The sequence below is a fragment of the Salvelinus namaycush genome, chromosome 12 (genome assembly GCF_016432855.1).
Source record: "Salvelinus namaycush isolate Seneca chromosome 12, SaNama_1.0, whole genome shotgun sequence".
Taxonomy (NCBI): domain Eukaryota; kingdom Metazoa; phylum Chordata; class Actinopteri; order Salmoniformes; family Salmonidae; genus Salvelinus; species Salvelinus namaycush.
In genome coordinates this window covers 35,056,150-35,068,373 of record NC_052318.1, presented here as the reverse complement: position 1 = coordinate 35,068,373, position 12,224 = coordinate 35,056,150, and the positions used below count along the sequence as shown (strand labels likewise).

Here is a 12,224-nt window from a genome sequence, read left to right as displayed (position 1 = left end):
ATCCTTGAGTTAAAACGCCTCATGTGTTCACAGGTCATCCTCGAGTTAAAACGCCTCATGTGTTCACAGGGCATCCTCGAGTTAAAACGCCTCATGTGTTCACAGGGCATCCTTGAGTTAAAACGCCTCATGTGTTCACAGGGCATCCTTGAGTTAAAACGCCTCATGTGTTCACAGGTCATCCTTGAGTTAAAACGCCTCATGTGTTCACAGGGCATCCTCGAGTTAAAACGCCTCATGTGTTCACAGGTCATCCTTGAGTTAAAACGCCTCATGTGTTCACAGGGCATCCTTGAGTTAAAACGCCTCATGTGTTCACAGGGCATCCTTGAGTTAAAACGCCTCATGTGTTCACAGGTCATCCTCGAGTTAAAACGCCTCATGTGTTCACAGGGCATCCTCGAGTTAAAACGCCTCATGTGTTCACAGGGCATCCTTGAGTTAAAACGCCTCATGTGTTCACAGGTCATCCTCGAGTTAAAACGCTTCATGTGTTCACAGGGCATTCTCGAGTTAAAACACCTCATGTGTTCACAGGGCATTGCCTCCACGATAAATATCTGATTATATACATTTCCCACTTCCGAAAAATAAAAAATAAACTCATAGAATCATCGAGATAGAGATATAGCATTATTCCAATAACACCAGACCAACCCTGGGGTCCCAAATACCGCAGACGTACAATTCCATTGCAGCAATGAGTGAAATAATTCAGTTCCATTCCACATAATTCAATTCCATTTCTATAAGCACGTGAACCAGAAAATGTTCTCTGCAACTAGGGCAATGTTGAAGAGTAGATTAAAATCAAATCATTTATGAAAATATTGGATTGCCCCTGCATAAGCACATAATGGATCTCAGTAAAAGCTTGGTGTCTGAGTTTCAATATTCCCATATCATAGCCCTCTGACACATCCATCCTTTCTCCTCAAAGGGGAGGAATAGGAAAATACAGGTAGGACTGCTAGATTGAGACAGTATATAAGGCTGTGTACACTCTGTGGCTAGTACAATGTAGCGCAGCTGTGCTGGGTTACATTAGCATGCATTGACTATGAAGTAATCATGAGGAGCTTCATGTGCAGTTAATTAAAGTAAGAGAGTGTGGATTAATCCCCTAGCAGGCTACAGCCCACAGCGTCATCCTTAACTCTTTCAGACCAGAGGTCCTCCAGCAAGCTCCACTTCTGAACCTCCCTGTTCTACGAAAACTAATTAGAACGACGTGGCAATTTATCCACTTTAGGCCTTTACCTTAGTATACAGAATTACAGAATTATTATGTGTATTTTTTATCGTACTTATCTTTCATTGGCATTTCTCACTTGTAGTTCTGGGAATTTTCTTAGAGCTTCAGACTTTTTTTTATTGGACCTTCCCATAGGATGATGTGTTGGCCCAGTCCCTATAACTGAGCCTCTGTATTTGGTCTAAGTATGTACATTTTCTTTAGAATAGCAATCAGATTTGTATTTTTATTTAACTTTTTTTTATTTATATCCCACCCCCCGTCCCCTCAGGAGGCCTTTTGCTTTTTGGTGGGCCGTCATTGTAAATAAGAATTTGTTCTTAACTGGCTTGCCTAGTTAAATAAAGGTTAAATAAAATAAAAAATATTATTATCAGCATAGATCTGATGGATGAAAGGGAATAGAATAGTCTCAATCAACTGACAGACCCAACTATTAAAATCTTGTTCTATTCAGCTGTCCAATTGTGAGGGAAAATTATAACTAATTGAAAAGACGGTTTCATTTCATTGTAAATAGATTACTGGAATAATTGTTTTATCAGGGTAACCCTTAGGCTATGAGAATTAATTTGCTTGTATGCCAGACTATTTTGAAGCACTTTTCTAATTTACCCCCCCCCCCCCCCCCCCCCCCACCCCCCACCCTCTGAACCCAGTTTAACTGACAGGTGAGATGGCCTGCAGGAGAGGCACCAGCTAGATAGGCCTTCATTACCCTGTAATGAGTTCTGTGGTGGCAGTGGCACAGACCAAACACCACCTCTCCTAAACAACGTAACACAGCAGCTATACACAGTGATTGAGTTAGTAAATGATTTCTGGTAGCACAAAGTAACACTGCCATTACCTTGTCCACCTGCTCCAGTCTGGTGGTGTTTTCTTGACAAAAAATGGTCTCCGTTTCTATGATAACCAAACCAATCTTTTTCACGAGGTTGTCGAGACTAATGTGTGACCATTCCATGTCATCGATGTCTAGACATGTATGTGTATTTAGATGGTTTTAAAAAACACATTTAGATGAAGTAAAAACACATTTAAAAACATGTGGTTTCCAGAGCTCTGTACATTGAGTAATGTGAAGATAAGAGAAACACCAAACAGATAGAATTACACTCTTAGAACAAAGGGTTCCAAAAGGGTTCTTCAGCTGTCCCCATGGAGAACCCTTTTTGGTTCCAGGTACAACCCTTTTTGATTCCAGGTAGAACCCTTTTTGGTTACATGTAGAACCCTCTGCATGGAACCCAAAAGAGTTCTACCTGAAACCAAAAGGGTTCTTCAAGGGTTCTCCTATGGGGACAGCCGAATAACTCTTTAAGGTTCTAGATAGCACCTTTTTTCTAAGAGCGTAGCTTAATGTGTACAGTAGAGCTGAACTGATCTCATGTTACCCGCCAGGAGAGAGAGAATCAATAATGTGACACCCTGGTGTGTTGGCGTACCTGCCAGAGAGCAGACACCAGGGGTTACCAGCACAGAGTAATTAGATCACACCTGGATGTGGGAGGTGTTTGCTCAAGCATCCGGTAGCTCGCTGGTCTTCTCCTTCCTCACCATAGTATAACACCATATTAGATATGGTTATTTTTCCTTTCTGTTCACAGTTGTGTAGCACCAGTTTGAACAGATGCAGGGTTTCATCTGACAATGAGGATAGAACGTTTCCTAAAAGGACCGAGGAGGATTTATTAGTCGAGGCAATGAAATGAAACGGATTAAAGTCTGCCTGTATTTTCTCTCATTATCTGATAGAGGCAGAGGGAGAGCCAATATCTAGGTGCAGCAACGAACGTTGTTCTCATTTGTGTTTATACCCATTTGTGCATTTATTTTCATTTGGTGCAAATTCTCTCTGTGTGTGTGTGTGTGTGTGTGTGTGTGTGTGTGTGTGTGTGTGTGTGTGTGTGTGTGTGTGTGTGTGTGTGTGTGTGTGTGTGTGTGTGTGTGTGTGTGTGTGTGTGTGTGTGTGTGTTTACACCATATAGATAAGGAGCTATTCCAGAGGGGGAAAGCGATAGACCGAGGGGAGGTGGACATTGGTACCCAGGTGATGCAGGTCATTCCCCCAGGTCTGTTCTGGCGTTTCCACATCACCATCCACCACCCAGAGTATGTCAAGTTCAACGTCTCCCTGGCACGGGACGCCCTCTTGGGTATCTATGGACGGAGGAACATCCCCCCTACACACACACAGGTACTGTACCCCCTACCTACCTCATACACACAAGAGCACTACACCCACTCCCATGAAAAACAGCCATACTGTAGACTATTATGTATTCCCACTCCTACATACGCAATGACTGAAACCCCCCAATACACATACAAGTAACTCAATTAACACCTGGTTCATCTACACACATGCACAGATACACACCCACACATGCACAGATACACACCAACCTCGATGCTAATGAGTGTACCCCAGTCCCTACGCACAACTACCTTTCCTCCATCCCTCTGTCATCCTTCCGTCTCACTCTTCACCCACATGGAAACCCACGATAAAAAGCTGGACCAGGCAGATGCTGTGCCTCTATGTCAAGTTTGATCACTTCACCAATCAGTGAATTAGCTACAGTACTGTTGGCTACATACAGTACCAGTACTTTTGTCAAATTCATAATGAGCTTCAATGTATGTAGTTTATTGTTATGGAATGAATGCAATTAAGGAAATATCTAGTGGAACTAATGTGATGTCAGTAAAATGCCTAAACTCCCCAATCACTGCGTGTTAAGATATTATCTAAGATTAACAGTTCCAATCATTCAAGAAATTGGGATCTGTCGTAATTCAATTAAAAACTCCTTATTTATGGCTCATTTGTATACTCATTTGCATATGTAGGTGCATGGATACAGACAATTAATTAATGCTAATTGAAAGTTTCCTTTCAAACCCAGATGTCCTTTTTGTTCTGTAAGGATGCTCATAATCATTATAGTAATAGTAGTAATCACACACACAGTACCAGTCAAACGTTTGGACACACCTACTCATTCCAGGGTTTTTCTTTATTTTGACTATTTTTACATTATAGAATAATAGTGAAGACATCAAAACTATGAAATAACACATGGAATCATGTAGTACCCAAAAAAGTGTTAAACAAATCAAAATATATTTTATATTTGAGATTCTTCAAAGTAGCCACCCTTTGCCTTGGCAACAGCAAATGGGGATCCATAATAAACACAAAGTCCTGTCTCAGTGGGGCTGGCTAATCCCACACCATCATTAGATGTCTCTGTCAGCCAGGTCGGCTGATTCGGCTGATCCCAGTTCAGTTTTTTGCCCCTGCACGCAGTCACACATATGTTGCCTCGGACCATCCCTCATTACATCTGCTGATAGAATACCCAGCAGGTCATGGGGCTGAGCACTCAGGGTCACGGCGAGACCGCCACACAAGCGACTCGTCTGTCACAAGGCTGTTTCAGCGGCCTCAGCAAACCCAGCAGGCTTCCGCATGATGAATCCTAATAGGATGTTTTTAGTCATTAATCTGAGTCAGTCCCCTTGGCGGCACGCACAGTTCAGACTTTTCTTTCAAGGAGATTTTGTCACTATTGGCCATTTCCGCTTCAGTGTGACATCATTTGCCGATCCCCAGCTGAAAGTGAATAATGGAGGGACTGCGATCGCCTCTTCTGCCTCCTCTTCTGCTGCTTTGCGTCACTGATGAGTTGAAATGCAGGGGCCCGATGGCTATGGTGCCCCAGCGGTTCTACTGAATTACAAACATCGTTTTACTTTTGTTCCGTAGGGGAGCATTTGTCTCTCATAAGAGAACCTGAGTCATAGAGTGATTCTGAGGCCTGGGGGCATGTCATTGGAGTTACGGACCTGGTCTCACCAAGCCCTGGGTTTATTATTTAGGACGGGTGGAGGAGTGAAGACAGACCTCCCTCTGAGCCCAGCAGGCGTAAAGGCTTTGCTGCATGCAGTCACCAGCCGACTGCAGTGTAATACCAGCCCTGGCCCCTGCTTATCTCTAAGAGCACACACAAACATGAGTGACTCTGGCGCAGCTAAGGCACTGTGTCCCGCTCCAGGCTACTGTCATATCCTACTCATCTGGTAATACAGCATGGGGGCCTGTCTCTTTATTACGCTCATTAAGGGCAAAGTCAAAAGGTGGCTCGGGAGCTTTTGCATATGGTTAAGTTCAAGTTATTTTAAGATGGATGACAGGATACGATACAGCACATTATGATTTCTGGTTTTGGCCCGTTCCCAGAGATAGGTATGTGTGCTGTGATGTTGGAGGAACCCTCATACACCCTGTCAGTCAGGGCACGTCAGTATGCCCAACCAGGAACTTGTGATGTCCCAGTTTTTGACTCTCAAACCATGGCTACATATTTAATCTGATGTTTTCTCTTCCTCCTGCAGTTTGACTTTGTCAAGCTCCTGGACGGGAAGCAGCTGATCAAACAGGAGGTTCAGACGGTGGCGGAGGATTCCAACGCGTCTCCCAGAAACTTGATCCTCTCCTCCCTCCAGGAGACGGGCTTCATAGAGTACATGGACGCTGGAACCTGGTACCTGGCTTTCTACAACGACGGAAAGAAAATGGAACAAGTTTTTGTTCTGAGCACTGCCATCGGTAATTGGCTTCTCGTTATGTAAAAAGTAGAATAGGTGCTCCACATTGTCAGACACTAATGAAAATTGCATCGCCATGCAATCATGTTTGGGAGCAGTAATGAAGTCTTATAATTACTGCAGATGTACCGAAAAATACAGTGCATGTGACATTATTTCCAGGAAAAATGTTTGCGAAACAAGCTGCCATTTTAACATCAAAATGGTTGCGTTATGTTGCTCATTGCAAGGAGCTGCAGTCTGTCATCCTTAATTGATTGACCTTTTGTCAACCGTCTGTAAGCCTCTGCTGAGAGACGAGACAATGCATTCCTCCTAATGCTCTCTCTCACCAGCCTCTCCTGAAAATGCTTTTGCTCTGTCTTTTAAAACGCATTGTTGTCAGAAAGGCAGTTCAAGAATGGTACTGCAGTGTATTTCTGGAAACGTCAGTTTCCATTTTCTTCATAATTATGTAGAATATCTGAAGAGTTTTTTTCCAAACGCTATATCCACCAATATTTCACATTTGTGTTTTTTCATCAGAAATGATTGCTTATGGGTACCTTCATGTGTGTGTACATTTTTTGTGTTCTCAAATGTTTTATTCATCAATTTTAGAGGTCTTTGAAAAGTATTTTCTTTGCAAAACGCAAGATATCTATTGTTTAGCTTCAATGGAATGTTTTTGTATCCTGTATATATGACTGTGATATGTGGTTAATCCCCCCATAGCCTTCTTAAGATGAATGCACTTACTGTAAGTTACTCTGCATAAGAGCATCTGCTAAATTACTAAAATGTAAATACTTTACGTACATATCTCATATTATTTATTGAGTTAATTTTGTCACAAATTTATAATTTGTCAATTTCTTTATAAAAAGCATAGTTATTTGTTACATTTGACTGTGTGAAACCTAGCAGTACTACTTACAGGGTTGTATTTCTTTGAGAGTGAGGCGGATATATAGCATTTAAATATAGCATTTATAGGATATACAGTGCATTCGGAAGGTATTCAGACCCCTTGTCTTTTTAAACATTTTGTTACGTTACAGCCTTATTCTAAAATTGATTAAATTATTTATTTTTCTCATCGATCTACACACAATACCCCATAATGACAAAGCGAAACCAGGTTTTTAGACTTTTTTGCTAATTTTCAAAAATAAAAAACAGAAATACCTTATAAGTATTCAGACCCTTTACTATGAGACTTGAAATTGAGCTCAGGTGTATCCTGTTTCCATTGATCAGCCATGAGATGTTTCTACAACTTGATTGTCCACCTGTGGTAAATTCAATTGATTGGACATGATTTTGAAAGTCACACACCTGTCTATATAGGTCCCAAAGTTGGCAGTGCATGTCAGAGCAAAAACCAAGCCATGAGGTTGAAGGAATTGTCCGTAAAGCTCCGAGACAGGAATGTGTCGAGGCACAGATCTGGGGAAGGGTACCAAAAAATGTCTGCAGCATTGAAGGTCCCCAAGAACACAGTGGCCTCCATCATTCTTAAATGGAAGAAGTTTGGAACCACCAAGACTCTTCCTAGGGCTGGCCGCCCGACCAAACTGAGCAATCGGGGGAGAAGGGCCTTGGTCAGGGAGGTGACCAAGAACCCGATGGTTACTCTGACAGAGCTCCAGAGTTCCTCTTTGGACATGAGAGAACCTTCCAGAAGGACAACCATCTCTGCAGCACTATACCAATCAGGCCTTTATGGTAGAGCGGCCAGACGGAAGCCACTCCTCAGTAAAAACCACATGACAGCAGGCTTGGAGTTTGCCAAAAGGCACCTAAAGGACTCTCGGACCATGAGAAACAAGATGCTCTGATCTGATGAAACCAAGATTGAACTCTTTGGCCTGAATGCCAAGCGTCACATCTGGAGGAAACCTTGCACCATCCCTACGGTGAAGCATGGTGGTGGCAGCATCATGCTGTGGGGATGTTTTTCAGCGGCAGGGACTGGGAGACTAGTCAGGATCGAGGGAAATATGAACGGAGCAAAGTACAGAGAGATCCTTGATAAAAACCTGCTCCAGAACGCTCAGGACCTCAGACTGGGGCGAAGATTCACCTTCCAACAGGACAAGGACCCTAAGCACACATCCAAGACAATGCAGGAGTGGCTTCGGGACAAGTCTCTGAATGTCCTTGAGTGGCCCAGCCAGAGCCCAGACTTGAACCCGAACGAACATCTCTGGAGAGACCTGAAAATAGCTGTACACCGACGCTCCCCATCCAACCTGACAGAGCTTGAGAGGATCTGCAGAGAAGAATGGGAGAATCCCTAACTACAGGTGTGCCAAGCTTGTAGCATCATACCCAAGAAGACTCAAGGCTGTAATCGCTGCCAAAGGTACGTCAACAAAGTCCTGATTAAAGGGTCTGAATACTTAAGAAAATGTGATATTTCAGTTTTTTTATTTGTGATAAATTGGCAAACATTTCTCAAAACCTGTTTTTGCTTTGTCATTATGGGGTGTTGTGTGTAGATTGATGAGGAGGGAAAAAATTATTTCATTCGTTTTAGAATAAGGCTGTAACGTAACATAATGTGGAAAAAGTCAAGGGGTCTGAATACTTTCCAAATGCACTGTATAGCAAAAAACTTGATTATTTTTCTCTCTGAAATGAAACCATCAAGTGATTTTAAACAAATACATTTCTGTCATTGAACAACCCCATGCCATAATTAGATAGTGAAAAAACACACCAATCTTTTTAATAATTTCTTTAAACAATAAAAGCTCATTTACAAACATTTTTGAAAATTGATATATAGTGTTTTGGAATGAAACTCTTCATCTGTTACCTTATTGTCACTCATTCAACATGTTAGATTATAATATGCCGTCAAGTGTGGTCAAACACAAATCCTTTAGTAGGATCAGGGCCCAAAAAAGTTGGTATAAAAGAAATAGAGCTCCACCACATACCTTTATTAATAAACACACATTTGGATACCAACCAGGATCTTCGTCAGATCATTCGTGGGATCTAAATGATGTTTGTTTATTAATAATGATTATTATATGTCTCAACGGATGCACAAAGTAAGTAATAGTCTTCATTATACCATGAGTTGGCAGCATTTTTCTCCTTTGTGTTTCTGCCTAGCCCATGTGTTGTGTTGTTTACTACTTTCTCTGTGTCTGTAGAAACCATGGACGGCTGCTCCACCAACTGTAAGGGGAACGGTGAATGTGTAGCAGGCCACTGCCACTGCTTCACCGGCTTTCTGGGACCAGACTGCTCAAAAGGTATATTAAAGAGATTGAACAGGATCTTAAGCACTTACAAATTCGTAACATAACATATGAATTGCACGCAAAAAAATTGCAGGACGTAAGATATCATACTGGCTTTGTACACAATTGTGCAACATTTTCAGGGACCAGTTTTGGCTTGTGAGTGCTACTTTTAAAACTATTAGTTGAAATTATAGAAAACCTTTATTACGCATCTAAGTTAGTCATCTTGGATATATGTGTTGTATTCCCATGAATTCATACACATTTCAATTATATTATTCTGCATAATATAAGCACATGGCGTTTTCCACATAATATTGGGTTGAAATTAAGTTTTTGGTCAGATAGACCAGGGTTTCCCAAACTCAGTCCTGGGCCCCCCACTCTGGGTGCACGTTTTGTTTTTTGCACTAGCACTACACGCCTGATTCAAATCTTCAAATCTTTAATATGAGTTGGTTATTTTAATCAGTTATGTAGTGCTAGGGCAAAAAACTAAATGTGCACGGGGGGGGGGGGGGCAGGACAGAGTTTGGGAAACCCTGAGATAGACCATCATTCATATTTTCTATTCTGTAAATCTACCAGATCAAATCAAATGTTACTTGTCACATGCGCCGAATACAACAGGTGTGGTAGACCTTACAGTGAGATGCTTACTTACAAGCCCTTAACCAACAATGCTTTATTAAGAAGTTTAAGGGGGGAAAAGTGTTAAGTAAAAAATAGAAAATAAAAGTAACAAATAATTAAACAGCAGCAGTAAAATAACAATAGCGAGGCTATATACAGGGGGTGCCGCTACAGAATCAATGTACATGGGCACTGGTTAGTTGAGGTAATTGAGGTAATATGTACATGTAGGTAGAGTTAAAGTGACTATGCATAGATAATAAACTGAGAGTAGCAGCAGCGTAAAGAGGGGTCTGGGTAGCCCTTTGATTAGCTGTTTAGGAATCTTATGGCTTCGGGGTAGAAGCTGTTAAGAAGACTTGGCGCTCCGGTACTGCTTGCCTTGCAGTAGCAGAGAGAACAGTCCATGACTAGGGTGGCTGGAGTCTATAGCAATTTTTATGGCCTTCCTCTGACACTGCCTGGTATAGAGATCCTGGATGGCAGGAAGCTTGGTCCCAGTGATGTACTGGGCCGTACACACTACCCTTTGTAGTGTCTTGCGGTCGGAGGCCGAGCAGTTGCCATACCAGGCAGGATTCTCTCGATGGTGCAGCTGTAGAACCTTTTGAGGATCTGAGGACCCATGCCAAATCTTTTCAGTCTCCTGAGGGGGAATAGGCTTTGTCGTGGCCCTCTTCACAACTTTCTTAGTGTGTTTGGACCATGATAGTTTGTTGGTGATGTGGACACCAAGGAACTTGAAGCTCTCAACCTGCTCCACTGCAGCCCCGTCGATGAAAATGGGGGCATGCTCGTTCCTCCTTTTCCTGTAGTCCACAATCATCTCCTTTGTCTTGATCACATTGTGGTAGAGGTTGTTGTCCTGGCACCACACGGCCAGGTCTCTGACCTCCTCACTATAGGCTGTCTCATCGTTATTGGTGATCAGGCCTACCACTGTTGTGTCATCGGCAAACTTAATGATGGTATTGGAGTCGTGCTTGGCCATGCAGTCATGAGTGAACAGAGAGTACAGGAGGGGACTGAACACTCATCCCTGAGGGGCCCCCGTGTTGAGGATCAGCGTGGCGGATGTGTTGTTACCTACCCTTACCACCTGGGGGTGGCCCGTCAGGAAATCCAGGATCCAGTTGCAGAGGGAGGTGTTTAGTCCCATGGTCCTTAGCTTAGTGATGAGCTTTGAGGGCACTATGGTGTTGAACGGTGAGCTGTAGTCAATGAATAGCATTCTCACATAGGTGTTCCTTTTGTCCAGGTGGGAAAGGGCAGTCTTGAGTGCAATAGAGATTGCATCATCTGTGGATCTGTTAGGGCGGTATGCAAATTGGAATGGGTCTAGGGTTTCTGGGATTATGGTGTTGATGTGAGCCATGACCAGCCTTTCAAAGCACTTCATGGCTACAGACGTGAGTGCTACGGGTCGGCAGTCATTTAGGCAGGTTACCTTATTGTTCTTGGGCACAGGGACTATGGTGGTCTGCTTGAAACATGTTGGTATTATATACTCAGTCAGAGACAGGTTGAAAACGTCAGTGAAGACACTTACCAGTTGGTCAGCGCATGCTCGGAGTACACGTACTGGTAATCCGTCTGGCCCTGTGGCCTTGTGAACGTTTGCCTGTTTAAAGGTCTTACTCACATTGGCTACGGAGAGCGGAACAGCAGCTGATGCTCTCATGCATGCTTCAGTGTTACTTGCCTCGAAGCGAGCATAGAAATAATTTGGTAGGCTGGTAGGCTCGTGTCACTTGGCAGCTCACGGCTGTGCTTCCCTTTGTAGTCTGTAATAGTTTCCAAGCCCTGCCACATCCGAAAAGCGTCGGAGCCGGTGTAGTACGATTCAATCTTAGTCCTGTATTGACGCTTTACCTGTTTGATGCGGAGTTTAGTATGGTCACTGTGGGGACGACGTCATCAATGCACTTATTGATGAAGCCAGTGACTGATGTGGTGTACTCCTCGATGCCATCGGAAGAATCCCGGAACATATTCCAGTCTGTGCTAGCAAAACAGTCCTGTAGCTTAGCATCTGCTCCATCTGACCACTTTCTTATGACCGAGTCACTGGTGCTTCCTGCTTTAGTTTTTGCTTGTAAGCAGGAATCAGGAGGATATAATTATGGTCAGATTTGCCAAATGGAGGGCGAGGGAGAGCTTTCTATGCGTCTCTGTGTGTGGAGTAAAGGTGGTCTAGAGTTTTCTTCCCTCGGGTTGCACATTTAACATGCTGGTTGAAATTAGGTAAAACGGATTTGAGTTTCCCTGCATTAAAGTCCCCTGCCACTAGGAGTGCCGCCTCTGGATGAGCGTTTTCATGTTTGCTTGTGGCCGTAGACAGCTCATTGAGTGCGGTCTTAGTGCCAGCATCGGTTTGTGGTGGTATATAAACAGCTACGAAAAATACAGATGAAAACTCTCTTGGTAAATAGTGTGGTCTACAGCTTATCATGAAATACTCTACCTCAGGTGAGCAC

General features: G+C 43.1%; 1 protein-coding gene across 1 annotated transcript in view; it reads left to right on the top strand.

Moving 5' to 3' along the window:
- LOC120057509 (teneurin-1-like) overlaps positions 1-12,224 on the top strand; it is a 137,558-nt gene that overhangs the window by 66,845 nt on the left and 58,489 nt on the right. Inside the window, exons 6-8 of the mRNA XM_039006108.1 lie at positions 3,247-3,455; positions 5,660-5,873; positions 9,022-9,123. Coding sequence (XP_038862036.1) covers positions 3,247-3,455; positions 5,660-5,873; positions 9,022-9,123 — 525 coding nt within the window. The remainder of the gene's footprint in view (positions 1-3,246; positions 3,456-5,659; positions 5,874-9,021; positions 9,124-12,224) is intronic.